Source organism: Melanerpes formicivorus, unplaced genomic scaffold, assembly GCF_026170545.1.
Source record: "Melanerpes formicivorus ecotype bairdi unplaced genomic scaffold, bMelFor1.0.p_v2 SCAF_1211, whole genome shotgun sequence".
NCBI lineage: Eukaryota > Metazoa > Chordata > Aves > Piciformes > Picidae > Melanerpes > Melanerpes formicivorus.
In genome coordinates this window covers 37,501-54,697 of record NW_027143563.1, presented here as the reverse complement: position 1 = coordinate 54,697, position 17,197 = coordinate 37,501, and the positions used below count along the sequence as shown (strand labels likewise).

Below are 17,197 nucleotides of genomic sequence, written 5' to 3'. Positions count from 1 at the left end.
ACATAAAGTTTAACCTTGAATGCCTTCAGGGATGGAGCCTCAACCACATCCCTGGGCAACCTGTTCCAGTATGTCACCACCCTCATTGTGCAGAACTTCCTCCTGATATCCAACCTAAATGTGCCCTGCTCCAGCTTCAAACCATTTTACCTCATCCAAGAAAAACAGAGCAGGTGGTGACAAAGAACTAATACAAGTACTTGTTGGATTATGTACTGGTTGACAGCAGCTGAACAGCAAAACTACAATCTAAACTATGGAATGCAGTGAACATGAGCCAGCAGTGTGCCCAGGGGGCCAAGAAGGCCAAGGGCATCCTGGCCTGCATCAGGAAGAGTGTGGCCAGCAGGAGCAGGGAAGTCCTTGTGCCCTGTGCTCAGCACTGCTTAGGCCACACCTTGAGTCCTGTGTCCAGTTCTGGGCTCCCTCAGCTCAAGAAGGACATTGAGAGACTTGAAGGTGTCCAGAGAAGGCAAGGAGGCTGGGGAGGGGTTTGGAGCACAGCCCTGTGAGGAGAGGCTGAGGGAGCTGGGGTTGCTTAGCCTGGAGAAGAGGAGGCTCAGGGGAGACCTTCTTGCTCTCTCCAACTCCCTGCAGGGAGGGTTGTAGCCAGGTGGGGGGTTGGCCTCTTCTCCCAGGCCCCCAGCAGCAGAACAAGAGGGACACAGTCTCAAGCTGTGCCAGGGGAGGTTTAGGCTGGAGGTGAGGGAGAAAGTTCTTCCCAGAGAGAGTTCCTGCTCTGTGCCACCCCCAACTCACGTTCACATTCGTGCTTCTCCAGGAAGGTGCCAGCTTGCCAGGGCTGCTGGTGGAAGCCAGGGCAGCAGCGGTCACACGTCTCCCCACAGGTGTTGTGCTCACACTGGCAGACAGATTTCTGATGGGAAAGAAAAAGAAAGATTCACTCAGTGTGGTGATCTGAAGAGCCTGCCCATGTGCAGAACCTGCAACTGCAATTCTCATGATGACAACATCAAGGATTTACTCTGCTGTCCCTCTGTTTCTTCAGTTTGGTTCATGGGTGTGTTCCTTGTGGTAGGTTTAGGCTGTGCCTGGAACATTTCCTGTAGATCTTGAGGAGAAAGTGGTAGAATGCACATAAATCACCATTGAATGCAAAAGGAAAACAATGATAAGGTCAGAATAGCCCCATGGGGCTGGGATCCAACCTAAAGTTTGTTTGGCAAACTAACTCTCTCCCTTCTCAGCTCCTTTGCTCTGGGTGGTGCTGCTGCTGCCTGTGCTGACCTTGGCTGCATCTCTTTGTTGTGGCTAAGTACTACCAAACCACTCTCTGCTCATCTCTTTTTTACCTTGTAGAGGGTGGGGAGGGAGCAGGGAGGAGGAAGCTGTTGGTAACCCCCTGGTTTTGTCCAGGGGGGGTTCTTGTGTTGTTTATCAATTGTACATATATGTAAATACTGTCTATTGGTACACATCCAGAGTCACAGAACCACAGAACCACCAAGGTTGGAACAGACCTCAAAGATCAGCAAGTCCAACCTGTCACCACAGACCTCATGACTAAACCATGGCACCAAGTGCCACATCCAATCCCCTCTTGAACACCTCCAGGGATGGGGGACTCCACCACCTCCCTGGGCAGCACATCCCAATGGCTAACAACTCTCTCTGGGAAGAACTTTCTCCTCACCTCCAGCCTAAACCTCCCCTGGCACAGCTTGAGACTGTGTCCTCTTGTTCTGCTGCTGGGGGCCCTGGGAGAAGAGACCAACCCCCACCTGGCTACAACCTCCCTTCAGGGAGTTGGAGAGGGCAATGAGGTCTCCCCTTAGCCTCCTCTTCTCCAGGCTAAGCAACCCCAGCTCCCTCAGCCTCTCCTCACAGGGCTGTGCTCCAGACCCCTCCCCCAGCCTCCTTGCCCTTCTCTGGACACCTTCAAGTCTCTCAATGTCCTTCTTGACCTGAGGAGCCCAGAACTGGACACAGGACTCAAGGTGTGGCCTAAGCAGTGCTGAGCACAGGGCACAAGGACTTCCCTGCTCCTGCTGGCCACACTCTTCCTGATGCAGGCCAGGATGCCCTTGGCCTTCTTGGCCACCTGGGCACACTGCTGGCTCATGCTCACTGCATTCCATATTTTAGATTGTAGTTTTGCTTGTGAATGAGGCTTCATTTGCTTTCACCTGAGCTGGTCTGGCAATTTTGTGCTGGGGGGAATGTTCAAGCCACCCCAGTCCTGCATTCACCAAGCAGGAGACAACAGAGTTGCCTTTAACTTCTAGATCTTGTTCAGATAACAGCCACGATGCAAAAGAAGCTACCTGGCCAGGGAACCTGAGGAGAATCCAAGAACACAGGAGGATGACCATGAGCCAGCATTGTGCTCTTGTGGCTAGGAAGGCCAATGCCATTCTGGGGTGGACTAGAAAGGCTGTGGACCAATAGGTCAAGAGAAGTTCTCATTCTCCTCTGCTCTGCCCTAGTGCAGTCACATCTGGAATACTGTGTCCAGTTCTGGACCCTTCAGGTCAAGAAGGGACCTCAGGGAACTGCTTGAAAGAGTCCAGCAAAAATGATGAAGGCAGTGGAACATCTTCCTTAGTAGGAGAGCCTGAGGGAGCTGAGGGCTCTGTAGCTTGTAGGAGGCTGAGAGGTGACCTCATCAGTGTTTATAAATGTGCAGTGGGTGAGTGCCCAGAGGCTGGAGCCAGGCTCTGCTGGGGGATGCCCAGTGCCAGCACAGGGGGCAGTGGTGGAAGCTGAGGCAGAGGAAGATTCATGTAAATATGAGGGAAAATGTTTTCCCTGTGAGGGTGACAGAGGCCTGGAGCAGGCTGCCCAGGGGGGTTGTGGAGTTTCCCTCTCTGGAGGTATTCAAGACCTGCCTTGGATGTGTCCCTGTGTGATCTGCTCTAGGTGACCCTGCTCTGGCAGGGGGGTTGGACTGGATGAGCTTTGGAGGTCCCTTCCAACCCCTAACATTCTGTGGTTCTGTGAATCTCATTCCAACTGGCTAAAGAAAGAAGGGTGGGAGAAGGAAAGTTTTCCCAACACAGCACAGTGCTGGTAGCCCTCAGATCCAGCTGCATATGCCAGGAAAACTGACCTGAGAGCTGGCTTACACTAGGAGTGAGCCATTCTCCACCCTTCCCTTCCGTGCAGCAAGCCTGCAGCTGCACAGTGAAATCAATCCTGTTGACTCATCCAACAACAGTTGGCTTTTCTTTTAACTTCAGCATTATTCTTCTTCTTTTTAACTGGATGAGTCAACTCACCATGTAACCTTCACAGAGTCACAGAATGCTAGGGGGTGGAAGGGGCCTTTGGAGATCACTGGCTCCAAGCTCCCTGCCAAGTCAGGGTGGCCTAGAGAAGGTCACACAGGAGCAGGTTCAGGTTCAGGCAGGCTTTGAATGACTTCAGAGGTGGAGACTCCTCCACCATTCTGGCCAGCCTGCTCCAGTACTCTGTCACCCTTAAACTGCAGAAGTTCCTCCTCATGTTTAGATGGAAACTTCTGATGTTCAAGTGTGTACCCTTTACCCCTTGTCCTGCCTCTGCTGGCCATAGTGTTCCTGATGCAGGCCAGGATGCCATTGGCCTTCTTGGCCACCTGGGCACACTGCTGGCTCATGTTCAGCTGCTGTCAACCACTACCCCCCAGGTCCCTTTCTGCCTGGCTGCTCTCAGCCACTCTGTCCTATGTAGTGTGGACTCAGGGACAGGGCAGCCTGCTCCAGTGCTCTGTCACCCTTAAAGCAGCTCCTCTTCATGTTTAGATGGAACTTCTGATGTTCAAGCTTGTGCCCTTTACTCCTTGTCCTGTCACTGAGCACCACTGAACAAAGCCTGACCCCATCCTCCTGACACCCATCCTTCAAGTATTGATCAGCATCCATGAGATCCCCGTCAGACTGCTCTTCTCCAGGCTAAACAGCTCAAATTCTCTCAGCCTTTCCTCACAAGAGAGATGTTCCAGCCCCCTCAGCATCTCTGTAGCCCTTTCCCTTCTCTACTCCATAATTCATTCTATGTGAGGGATCACAGCAGTGATCTCAGAGAAAAGAGCAGGACTAAACCTTTCAGTCACTTCTCAGCTCCTCAGCAGACCACCTTAGCTTAGTCCCAGGATGGAAATATTGCTGCAGGGAACACTCAAACTCTGAGCCACAGGACCAGCTTGGGAAAGAGGAAAGACACTGCAGCTTGGAGAAATGAGGAGCAGAAATTGCCTGTGCAGGAGTTATCCAGTGGAGGGGATTCTCTGTGGTCCCTGTGCAGCCATCTGAGGTCAAAGCAGCCAGCAGCCTGCAGGAATTCTGTGCCTTACAGGACAAAGCTTGAATCCTCTGTTAAGATTAAGTTAAAGGATGCTTCAGAGAAGCAAGACTGCAAATTCAAGCAAGATGATTCTTTGTAATGCTTGGGGGAAGGTTCATTGTGTTGCCAGCCAGCACAGTCATGATGCTTGCAAGCCAAATCTCACGCATTTTGGTAGGGCTCAGCCCAAAGAGCATCCCTGGAGAGCTAAACACCAAATACTCCAAGTCCCCTGAAGCCTGGAGCTGTTTCACTTAGGATGCTTTTCATCCTGGTCAGAATGCAAACACAGATTTGTCATCCTGCAAAACAAGACACCACACCTGTCAGACTGCTTTCGTTTTATCCAGCAGCCAAAGCAGCTGAGGTGCAGGATGCCACCATCACAGCACTTCTTCTGGGAGGTAGGGCCCAGTTCTGGCACTGAGACAATGCTGCAGTTTGCTAAGTGAGGCCACCTGAAGCAACAGCTCCCCAGTTGCTACACAAGCCAGCAGAGGGAAGGCTTAGAAGGATTAAAGGAAGGGGTCTGGAAAATCTTTGCAAGCATCCCTGGAAACTGCTTAGAGTTGGGGTTGTTTAACCTGGACAAGAGGAGGCTCAGGGGAGACCTTCTTGCTCTCTACAACTGCCTGAAGGGAGGTTGGAGCCAGGTGGGGGTTGGTCTCTTCTCCCAGGCAGCCAGCAGCAGAACAAGAGGACACAGTCTCAAGCTGTGCCAGGGGAGGTTTAGGCTGGAGGTGAGGAGAAAGTTCTTCCCAGAAAGAGGAATTGGCCACTGGAATGTGCTGCCCAGGGAGGTGGTGGAGTCACCACCCCTAGAGCTGATCAAGAAAGTCTTGGATGTGGCACTAGGAGCCATGGTTTAGTTGTCAGGAGGTGTTAGGTGACAGGTTGGACTTGCTGATCTCTGAGGTCTTTCCCAACCTGGTTGATTCTGTGATTCTATGACATTTTCTCAATCTCTGTCAGATTTCATCCATTGTTTTTTCTCTCAGTTCCTGTACAATGGTTTGATGTCCTACCCAAACCAGATTTCCTGTTAAATCCTACAAAGCTCCTTCTTAAGTGAATGCTATAAGAGGAGGTCCCACATTGGCCACACCTGGGTACTAAAGTCAGTTTTGAAGCCCTCACTCCAAGAAGGACATTGAAGGGTGAAGGGCCTAGGATGTAAGTGTTGTGAGGAATGGCTGAGGGAACTGGGAGTGTTTAGTCTTCAAAAGTGGAGGCTCAGGAGAGACCTCATTGCTCTCTATAACTTCCTGAAAGGAAGGTTGGAACCAGGTGGGGGTTGGGCTCTTCTCACATACAACAAGCAACAGGACAAGAAGAACCAGCCTCAAGTTGTACCAGGGAAGTCCAGGTTGGAGATTAGGAACAATCTCTCCCCAGCAAGGGCTCTCAGGCACTGTCCCAGGCTGCCCAGGGAGGTGCTGCAGTCCCCAGCCCTGGAGGGGATTCAGAGCTGCATGGCTGTGGTGCTGAGGGCTGTGGGGTAGTGGCAGTGGCTCAGCAGCAGGGGTGGGGATGTGAGCTCTGGGGGAGAGGTTGGACTTGATGATCTGAGAGGTCTCTTCTGATCTCAGATGTCTCTTCTAATCTCACCAGTTCTGTGGTTCAGTGCTTGTGGCACACTAGCAAGGCCAGCAGCCTGGAAATGCTGCATTAGTGATGATGTGAGCACACATTTGTACCACCAGGAACAAAGTGTATTTCAGTGTCTCAGTTATATTGGTGATGTGCTTATTAATGGTACATGAAAGCAAGCTACAGGCTGGAAGCCATTCTAAGGAGCTCTTGGTTTTTCTAGCCTAGCTTGACTGATGACTCAATTAAGATTTCCTGCACTGTTACCATCCCATTCCAGAGCCATAATCTGTTTGCAAGGATCGATTAAATACTTGACAGTCATGTAGGAAGCACCTTGATTAACAGCCAGCAGGAAAGGAAGGACTGACTGACTGGCAGTGCTCCTCTCTACAGCTACAGGATAAGGAACTGGCTTGATGGCTGCACCCAAAGAGTGGCTGTCCATGGCTCCATGGCCCACTGGAGGCCAGGGACAAGCAGAGTCCCTCAGGGATCAGTCCTGGGACCAGGCTTGTTCAACATCTTTGTGGGTGCCATGGACAGTGGCACTGAGTGCACCCTCAGCAGCTTTGCTGATGACACCAAGCTGTGTGGTGCAGCAGACAGGCTGGAGGGAAGGGATCCATCCAGAGGGAGCTGGACAGGCTGGAGAGGTGGGCACAAGCCAACCTCAGGAGGTTCAACAAGACCAAGGGCAGGGTCCTGCAGCTGGGTGGAGGCAATCCCAGGCACAAATGCAGGCTGGGCAGGGACTGGCTGGAAAGCAGCCCTGAGGAGAGAGCCTTGGGGGTGCTGGGGGAGGAGAAGCTCAGCAGGAGCTCTCAGTGTGCACTTGCAGCCCAGAAAGCCAACCAGAGCCTGGGCTGCAGCAGGAGAAGTGTGGCCAGCAGGGCAAGGGAGGTGATTCTCCCCCTCTGCTCAGCTCTGGGGAGACCCCACCTGGAGTACTGCCTCCAGTTCTGGAACCCCTATTGCAGGAGGGATCTGGAGGTGCTGGAAGGTGTCCAGAACAGGGCCAGGAGGATGAGCAGAGGGCTGGAGCTGCTCTGCTGTGAGGACAGACTGAAGGAGTTGGGGCTGTTCAGTCTGCAGAAGAGAAGGCTCTGAGGTGACCTCATTGTGGCCTTCCAGTATCTGCAGGGGGCTCCAGGAAGGCTGGGGAGGGACTGCTCAGGATCTCAGGCAGTGATAGGACTGGGGGGAATGGAATGAAGCTGGAGGTGGGGAGATTGAGGCTGGAGGGGAGGAGGAAGTTCTTCCCCATGAGAGTGGTGAAGCCCTGGAATGGGTTGTGCAGGGAGGTGGTTGGGGCCCTGTCCCTGGAGGTGTTTAATCCCAGGCTGGATGAGGCTCTGGCCAGCCTGATCTAGTGTGAGGTGTCCCTGCCCATGGCAGGGGGTTGGAACTGGATGATCCTTGTGGTCCCTTCCAACCCTGACTGATACTCTGATACAGAAGGCAACCCAAAAATCTGTTGTTCCTAGGAAACTTCCAATATGGACTGAATTATCTGGAACCTCTGATTCTGCTTCCTAGAGGCCTCCGCTGCCATTGTATGAATGCTGATTATCCTGGCTGCTAGCACTGTTCCATCCTGGCACTGCTTCTGACTGCTCTCCTAGGAGAGGAATGGACAGAAGCTCACAGAATCCTGAGGAATATCAGGGGTATTTTTTACCTCCTGTTCCACTCTATGAAGGAGGCATAGAATCATAGAATTCTTTTGATTGGAACAGACCTTTAAGATCATCCAGCCCAACTATTCTCTAATGCTATCAAGTGTGAGGCTGAACCATAGCATAGAATCACAGCACAGCATCAATAAGGTTGGAAAAGACCTCACAGATCATCAAGTCCAACCTGTCACCCAACACCTCATGACTACTAAACCATGGCTCCAAGTGCCACATCCAATCCCCTCTTGAACACCTCCAGGGATGGGGACTCCACCACCTCCCTGGGCATTCCAGTGGCCAACAGCTCTTTCTGGAAAGAAGAATAAGCTTCAGTTCAAGACACAAAAAGAAGACTTCAGGATTCAGAATGAACATCATTTGCCTTAGCTGCAAGGTATACAACACCTTTAAGAAACATTGGTACAGAATGTGCATGGCTTCCACTGGGGCTGCAAGGTGCCCTTGTGCCTAAGAAGGCAAATGCACCTCTGGGGTGCATCAAGAAGAGTGTGGCCAGCAAGTCAAGCCACGTCCCTCAGCACAACATCTTTGCCTCTTTGAAACACCTCCAAGCATGGAGACTCAACCACCTCCCTGGGGAGCCTGTTCCACTCTTTGAGAACCCTTTAACTGAAGAAGTTTCTTCTAATATTCAACCTAAGCTTCCCCTGGGGCAACTTGAGCCCATTTCCTCTTGACAAAGAATTGTCAGAGCTGGAAGGGAGCTCAAGGCTCAGCCAGTCCCAACCCCCTGCCATGGGCAGGGACGCCTCACACCACAGCAGGTTGCTCACAGCCACATCCAGCCTGGCTGAAAACACCTCCAGGCAGGAGGCTTCCACCACCTCCCTGGGCAACCTGTGCCAGGCTCTCACCACCCTCCTGGGGAACAACTTCTTCCTCACAGCCAATCTCAATCTCCCCACTTCTAGTTCTGCTCCATTCCCCCCAGTCCTCACTTGTTACTAGGGAGCAGAGACCAACCCCACCTGGATCCAACCTCTTTTGGGGGAGTTGCAGAGAGCAGTGAGGGAGACCTTCAGCCTCCTCTTCTCCAGGATAAACAACCCCAGCTCCCTCAGCTGCTCCTCAAAAGAGGAGAGTCCCTTCTTTCCCAGGAGGCAACAAGGTCTCCCCTTAGCTTCCTTTCACAAGATCACAGATCACAGGATGTTAGGAGTTGGAATGGACCTCTGAAAACCTTCCAGTCCAACTCTCCTCCCAGAGCAGGAACCATAGAATCCAGCACAGGTCACTCAGGAACACATCCAGACAGGGCTGCAAGGCTCCAGAGAAGGAGACCCCACAATCTCTCTGGGCAGCCTGCTCCAGGGCTCTGTGACCCTCACAGTGAAGAAGTTCCTCCTTGTCTTGAGGTGGAGCCTCCTGTGCTGCAGCTTGCATCCATTGCCTCTTATCCTATCCCAGGGAGCAAGTGAGCAGAGCCTGTCCCCTCCCTCCTGATCCCCAGCCCTCAGATATTGATAAACATTGATTAAATCCCCTCTCAGTCTTCTCTTTTCCAGACTGAACAGCCCCAGGTCCCTCAGCCTCTCCTCCCCAGGCAGTGCTCAGTCCCCTGATCATCCTCATATCCCTGTGACGGAGCCTCTCCAGCAGATCCCTGTCCCTGGAGTGCTTTTCTCCAGACTAAACCACCCCAACCAGTTCCCACAGCCCCTCCTCAGATGTGCTGTTCTGCAGAACACATTAAATCCAGGCTCAATAGAATAAAAATTAAAGTAATATCAATAAATATAACTTAATACCACACCATCCCCCCCCCCCAATACATACGTTGGTGGCTGGATCCAGTGGGCATGCCTTGGCATGGCCTGAACATATGCACATGCCTCCAACAGAGATGTCCTTTATGGAGTAGTAATACTGGAAGACAAAACAGAGATGGAACTGCTCAGTGGAGTGCAAAAAATATGCAGCTGCCAAAATACAGCATTCATTTGGGATGACAGAACTGCCAGGCCATGGTTTGATTGGGGGGGGTGGGGGGGAAGTGAGCAGGCAGTGTAATCCAAGCTGGGTCTTGATCAACAGAGGAGAGGAGAGGAGAGGAGAGGAGAGGAGAGGAGAGGAGAGGAGAGGAGAGGAGAGGAGAGGAGAGGAGAGGAGAGGAGAGGAGAGGAGAGGGGAGGGGAGGGGAGGGGAGGGGAGGGGAGGGGAGAGGAGAGGAGAGGAGAGGAGAGGAGAGGAGAGGAGAGGAGAGGAGAGGAGAGGAGAGGAGAGGAGAGGAGAGGAGAGGAGAGGAGAGGAGAGGAGAGGAGAGGAGAGGAGAGGAGAGGAGAGGAGAGGAGAGGAGAGGAGAGGAGAGGAGAGGAGAGGAGAGGAGAGGAGAGGAGAGGAGAGGAGAGGTTCGGAGAGGAGAGGAGAGGAGAGGAGAGGAGAGGTTCGGAGAGGAGAGGAGAGGAGAGGTTCGGAGAGGAGAGGAGAGGTTCGGAGAGGAGAGGTTCGGAGAGGAGAGGAGAGGAGAGGAGAGGAGAGGAGAGGAGAGGAGAGGAGAGGAGAGGAGAGGAGAGGAGAGGAGAGGAGAGGAGAGGAGAGGAGAGGAGAGGAGAGGAGAGGAGGAGAGGAGGAGAGGAGGAGAGGAGGAGAGGAGAGGAGAGGTTCGGAGAGGAGAGGAGAGGTTCGGAGAGGAGAGGAGAGGAGAGGTTCGGAGAGGAGAGGAGAGGTTCGGAGAGGAGAGGAGAGGAGAGGAGAGGAGAGGAGAGGAGAGGAGAGAGAAGGGAAAAGACCTTTGAGATCATCAAGTCCAATCTATCATCCAGCACTATCTGATCAACTAACCCATGGCACCAAGCACCCCATCCAGTCTCTTCCTAAACACCTCCAGTGATGGGGACTCCACCACCTCCCTGGGCAGCACATTCCAAAGGCCAGTCTCTCTTTCTGGGAAGAACTTCTTCCTCCCCTCCAGCCTAAACCTCCCCTGGCACAGCTTGAGTTTATGTCCTCTTGTTGTGGTGCTGATTGCCTGGGAGAAGAGACCAACCCCCACCTGGCTACAACCTCCCTTCAGGGAGTTGGAGAGAGCAAGAAGGTCTCCCCTGAGCCTCCTCTTCTGCAGGCTGAACAGCGCCAGGCTAATAACAGCATGAAGAAGAAAAGATGAAATTGCTAGTGGAGATAACAAAGCAGGGAAGATAACAACATCCTGTGAAGAGAGAACTGGCACTTGGTGCCATGGTTTAGTAGTCATGAGGTCTGTGGTGACAGGTTGGACTTGATGATCTTTGAGGTCTTTTCCACCCATATTGATTCTATGATAGGTTGGACACAATGATCTTGAAGGTCTCTTCTGACCTTGTTTATTCAATTCAATTCAATTCAATTCAATTCAATTCAATTCAATTCAATTCAATTCAATTCAAGTCTATTCCATTCCATTCCATTCCATTCCATTCTACTCTATTCTATTCTATTCTATTCTATTCTATTCTATTCTATTCTATTCTATTCTATTCCATTCCATTCCATTCCATTCCATTCCATTCCATTCCATCCCATCCTATCCTATCCTATCCTATCCTATCCTATCCTATCCTATCCTATCCTATCCTATCCTATCCTATCCTATCCTGTCCTGTCCTGTCCTATCCTATCCTGTGATTCTAACTCTCTAACTCCAGGATTCTGGCAGATAACCACACCCCGACACTTCCTCTGGCAAACAGTGTAAGCAGAGCACTTAGAGGTGTGAAGGAACTTCTGCCTGTGCATTTCTGCTGTCCTGCCAGACCTTACCCTCCTGGTGACGATGGGGTCGATCTCCTTGGGGTCCTTGTGTGCAAACATCATTAAGTCAGCATTCAGAGTCCGAATCCTCTGGAACCTCAGGCGAATGAAGCGAGCGGAGGTGAACTCCAGCAGCACCTGGGAGGGGTCATCAGCGCTGGGCCTTCCGTTAATTAGAGAAGTGTGGATCTGAAAACAGAATGATTCAAGCCATAAGAAATTGGCTGACAGCAATGCTGCCATGGTTACACCAGCAAACAGCACTGCAGGCAGCAAAGGCCTTTGGGAATGCAAAGCGGAGCCTCTTCAGCAAGCAGATTTCCCAATTAGATCCTGGAATGGTCTGGGTTGGAAGGGACCTTAAAGATCAGTTCCAAGCCCCCTGCCATGGGCAGGAACACCTCCCACCAGCCCAGGTTGTTTGAGGCTGGCCTTGAACACCCTCAGAGATGAAGCTTCCACCACCTCTCTGGGCAACATCTTCCAGTGTCTCACCACCCTCACCCTCAAGAATTCCTTCCTCATCTCCAGCCTCAATCTCTTCCAGCTCAAAGCCTTTGGCCCTCACCCTTGTCAAAAGTCCCTCCCCAGCTGTCCTGGAGCCCCTTCAGGTACTGGAAGGCTGCTCTAAGGTCTCCCTGGAGCCTTCTCTTCTCCAGGCTGAACATGCCCAGTTCCCACAGCCTGCCCCCATAGTGGAGGTTCTCCAGCCCTCTGATCATCTTCGTGGCCTCCTCTAGACCCCCTCCAGCAGTTCCACATCTTTTTTGTGCTGGGGGCACCAGGACTGGATGCAGGTGGAGTGTCACTAGAGCAGAGCAGGGGGGGGAGAATCCTCTCACTGAAAACTCCAAGAGCTAGAGGAGACTTAACAAGCATTTGTAAGCATCCTCCCCTTTCCCATGATCTCCTTCCACATTGCACCATTCCCTTTGAGTCTCGCTCCCAGCAGGTTGGAGCAATTTCCTGGGTTGCAACAGTTTTCATCTGGCCCCTCAGGAGAATCTTTGCCACCTCTGGGAACACTGCTCAGCATCTGTGGTTTTCTTTTCAGGGACACCTCCAACCTGCACACACCTCCATCTGCACACACCTCCATCCTGCACACACCTCCATCCTGCACACACCTCCATCTGCACACACCTCCATCCTGCACACACCTCCATCCTGCACACACCTCCACTCTGCACACACCTCCATCTGCACACACCTCCACTCTGCACACACCTCCAAACTGCACACACCTCCATCTGCACACACCTCCAAACTGCACACACCTCCAAACTGCACACAACTCCATCTGCACACACCTCCAACCTTCACACACCTCCAAACTGCACACAACTCCATCTGCACACACCTCCACCCTGCACACACCTCCAAACTGCACACACCTCCAAACTGCACACACCTCCATCTGCACACACCTCCAACCTGCACACACCTCCAAACTGCACACACCTCCATCTGCACACACCTCCAACCTGCACACACCTCCATCTGCACACACCTCCACTCTGCACACACCTCCATCTGCACACACCTCCATCTGCACACACCTCCATCTGCACACACCTCCTGCTTCCTGGAAAGATTTCCCCCCCTTTCTCTTCTGCCAAGGAGCTTCTGGGCAGCTGTGCTCTGTGGCTTGTTAATTAAGAGCCTTCCTGACCCCAACTGCAGCATCCAGGGCAATGCAACAGAAGGAAACCCTCTTCCTCCCCTCCTGTCCTGTTGGCTGCTGGTGGCATACATTAGCTGTGAAGCACCAGAATAAAACAGATGGGCTGCTAAAGGGTTGCTGCTGGCAGAGGCCTGCAAGAAGAATGGCAGGTAGAGCAAAACATTGGTAATGAGCACCTAGGGGGAGGAAGGAAGGAAAGCATTAATCTTCTTGTATTCTGAAGTGTTACATTTTAATTGGAGCATTTTTATTGCAGGCCAGGATGCTAAGAAGAATGTTCAGATGCTGAGCCAAGTGTGTGGAGCATTCAAATCAGCAAGAGAATGACTTGCCCTGAGCAGTGGGCATGTTGGGCACCTCCTCAGAGTGAGGGGCCAGCCCATCCAGCACTTGCTAGCACAGAGCATGATCAAACTACCCCTGGGCTGGGCAGACAGCTGCACTGAGGGTGCCAGCTGGCACTCCCTCACTCACACCCAGAGCACAGACACAAAATCTGCTGCCCCCACAAAGCAGGAGCAATGCACTGGGTGAGGAACTGGCTGGAGCCCAGAGAGTGGTGATGAATGGTGCCACAGCCAGCTGGCAGCCAGGCACCAGTGGTGTGCCCCAGGGAGCAGTGCTGGGCCCTGTGCTCTTTAACATCTTCATTGATGATCTGGATGAGGGCATTGAGTCAGTCATCAGCAAATTTGCAGATGACAGCAAGCTGGGGGCAGGAGTTGGTCAGTTAGAGGGTGGAGAGCTCTGCAGAGGGACCTTGCCAGGCTGGACAGATGGGCAGAGTCCAAGGGCAGGAGATTGAACACATCCAAGTGCCAAATGCTGCACATTGGCCACAACAACCCCAGGCAGTGCTACAGGCTGGGGTCAGAGTGGCTGAGAGCAGCCAGGCAGAGAGGTACCTGGGGGTAGTGGTCAATGGTAGGCTGAACATGAGCCAGCAGTGTGCCCAGGGGGCCAAGAAGGCCAAGGGCATCCTGGCCTGCATCAGGAGGAGTGTGGCCAGCAGGAGCAGGGAAGTCATTGTGCTCTGTGCTCAGCACTGCTTAGGCCACACCTGGAGTCCTGTGTCCAGTTCTGGGCTCCTCAGGTCAAGAAGGACATTGAGAGACTTGAAGGTGTCCAGAGAAGGGCAAGGAGGCTGGGGAGGGGTCTGGAGCACAGCCCTGTGAGGAGAGGCTGAGGGAGCTGGGGTTGCTTAGCCTGGAGAAGAGGAGGCTCAGGGGAGACCTTCTTGCTCTCTGCAACTCCCTGCAGGGAGGTTGTAGCCAGGTGGGGGTTGGTCTCTTCTGCCAGGCAGCCAGCAGCAGAACAAGAGGACACAGTCTCAAGCTGTTCAAGGGGAGGTTCAGGCTGGAGGTGAGGAAGAAATTCTTCCCAGCAAGAGAGATTGGCCATTGGAATGTGCTGCCCAGGGAGGTGGTGGAGTCCCCATCCCTGGAGGTGCTCAGGAGGAGACTTGATGGGGTGCTTGGTGCCATGGGTTAGTTGATTAGGTGGTGTTGGATGATAGGTTGGATGTGATGATCTCGAAGGTCTCTTCCAACCTGGTTTATTCTATTCTAATTCTAGTTGGAGCATCCAAGTGGCTCTTGAAAGTCTCCAGAGACTCCACAACCTGCCTGGGCAGCCTGTAGCAGGGCTCCAGCACCCTCACAGTGGCAAAGTTTCTCCTCATGTTGAGGTGCAACTGTCCAGGTTCCAGCTTATACCTGTTCCTTCTCATATCCAACTTAAACCTCCCCTGGTGCAACTTGAGGCCATTGCCTCTTCTCCTGTTGCTATGTCCTCCTGATACCATAACAACACTGTCACTTAGGGCTCTGGCCCAACCTTGCTCCTGACTACCAGTGAATACATTCAAGGAGGTAGTTGGCTGGAAACAAAAGGAATAAAGAGAGAGGGTACAAACACAAGATTGTAAGATGAAGCCCAGAGGAATCAAGAAGGAGCTCCTGCATGAGAAACATCTGGCTACAATCAGGACACATGATCTGAGAGAGCAAACTCTCCAAGTCCCCAGTGAAAAAACAGAGAGGTGAACATGTGTGGAGAGGAAAGTTCAAAAGAAGCCTGGAGATGGTGGCAAAAGGTTCAGTGGAAACTGATAGAGCTTTCCAAGAGAAACCACAGCTGAGTAAGAACACTGCCTAATCACAGAACCATGCAATCAAGAAGGGTGGAAAAGACCTCAGAGAACATCAAGTCCAACCTGTCACCCAAGATCATCTAATCAACTCAACCATGGCACCAAGGGTCTTCTTCTACACCTTCACAGATGGTGACTCCACCACCTCCCTGGGCAGCACATTCCAATGGCCAGTCTCTCTTGCTGGGAAGAACTTCTTCCTAACATCCAGCCTAAACCTCCCTTGGCACAGCTTGAGACTGTGTCCTCTTGTTCTGCTGCTGGGTGCCTGGGAGAAGAGACCAACCCCCACCTGGCTACAACCTCCCTGCAGGGAGTTGGAGAGAGCAAGAAGGTCTCCCCTGAGCCTCCTCTTCTCCAGGCTAAGCAACCCCAGCTCCCTCAGCCTCTCCTCACAGGGCTGTGCTCCAGACCCCTCCCCAGCCTCCTTGCCCTTCTCTGGACACCTTCAAGTCTCTCAATGTCCTTCTTGACCTGAGGAGCCCAGAACTGGACACAGGACTCCAGGTGTGGCCTCCCCAGTGCTGAGCACAGGGGCAGACTTCTTTGCATGCTATTTACTCATGAGAAGGGAAATACCTTTTGTCTGAGTGGTTTTTTCACTCCACCCCCTCCTTCCTTCAAACAAGAAGGGCCCACAGAGATTCAGCAGTATGAATCACAGGCAGAGCTTGAACCCAGATGGCAGAGATGATGAAAAGCTGTCATGTAGTTGATGTCTATATTTTTTTAAAACAACAAATTTAGTCTTAAGACCTTGTTGGAGAGAATCTCCACAGCCTTGGAGTGGCAGCTTTACAGAATGACAATGCAAAATGCCAAACCCAGAAGGCTAATGGCATCCTGGGCTGAACCAAAAGCTGTGAGGCCAGCAAAATAAAAGAGGGGATCCTGCCCTTTCTGCTCTGCTCTGATCAGACCCCATCTGCAGCACTCTATCCACCTCTGGGGCCTCCAACACAAGAAGGACCTGGGACTATTTGAGATGGTCCAGAGGAGGCCACAAAGGTGATTAGAGAGCTGGGGAACCTCCCCTGTGGGGACAGACTGGGAGAGTTGGGGCTGGACAGCCTGGAGATAAGGCTCCAGGGAGACCTTAGAGCAGCCTTCCAGTACCTGAAAGGGCTGCAGGAGAACTGGGGAGGGACTTGTAACAAGGGCTGGGAGTGACAGGATGAGGAACAATGGCTTTGAGCCGGGAGAGGAGAGACTGAGTCTTTCCTCCCAGGGACCCAGCAGCAGAACAAAAGGACACAGTCTCAGGCTGTGCCACAGGAAGTTTAAGCTGGAGGTGAGGAAGAAGTTCTTCCCAGCAAGAGAGATTGACCATTGGAATGTGCTGCCCAGGGAGGTGGTGGAGTCACCATCACTGGAAATGTTTAACAAGAGCCTGGATGAGGCCCTTGGTGCCATGGTTTAGTTGATTAGATGGTGCTGGGTGATAGGTTGGACTTGATGATCTCTGAGGTCTTTTCCAGCCTGGTTAATCCTGTATTCTGGAGATGAGGAAGAAATTCTTGAGAGTGAGGGTGGTGAGACACTGGCACAGGCTGCCCAGGGAGGCTGTGGCTGCTTCCTCCTGGAGGTGCTGAAGGCCAGGTTGAATGAGACCATGAACAGCCTGGGCTGCTGGGAGGTGTCCCTGCTGGCTGCAGGGAGGTTGGACAAGATGACCTTGGAGGATCCTTACCAAGCTGCTGCATTCTGTGACTCTTTGCAAACAGCACAGACTCTCCTTTTGAAAGCTTTCATTGACCATCTGCCAGCAGCACCAGCAAACCAGCAGAGATGATGATTCCCACCAAGACTGTATTTAGAGCTTCTGTTCAAATGGTTCCCAGTTTCAGTTTAAAAGACAAACTTGGATAATTTCTCATAACTACTGAAATGCAGCTATGTCCTGTGTGAGACTTGGCCCTTGTCCAAACATGGACACCACCATGACACTGAGGTCAGGAAGGAGAGCAGCCAGGCAGAAAGGGACCTGGGGGTAGTGGTGGACAGCAGCTGAACATGAGCCAGCAGTGTGCCCAGGGGGCCAAGAAGGCCAATGACATC

General features: G+C 52.4%; 1 protein-coding gene across 1 annotated transcript in view; it reads right to left on the bottom strand.

The window, feature by feature from the left end:
* Nucleotides 1-759: 759 nt before the first annotated feature.
* LOC137461154 (laminin subunit alpha-2-like) overlaps nucleotides 760-17,197 on the bottom strand; it is a gene marked incomplete at both ends in the record, with an annotated part of 52,327 nt that continues 35,889 nt past the window's right edge. Inside the window, 3 exons of the mRNA XM_068171018.1 lie at nucleotides 760-877; nucleotides 9,351-9,440; nucleotides 11,313-11,492. Coding sequence (XP_068027119.1) covers nucleotides 760-877; nucleotides 9,351-9,440; nucleotides 11,313-11,492 — 388 coding nt within the window. The remainder of the gene's footprint in view (nucleotides 878-9,350; nucleotides 9,441-11,312; nucleotides 11,493-17,197) is intronic.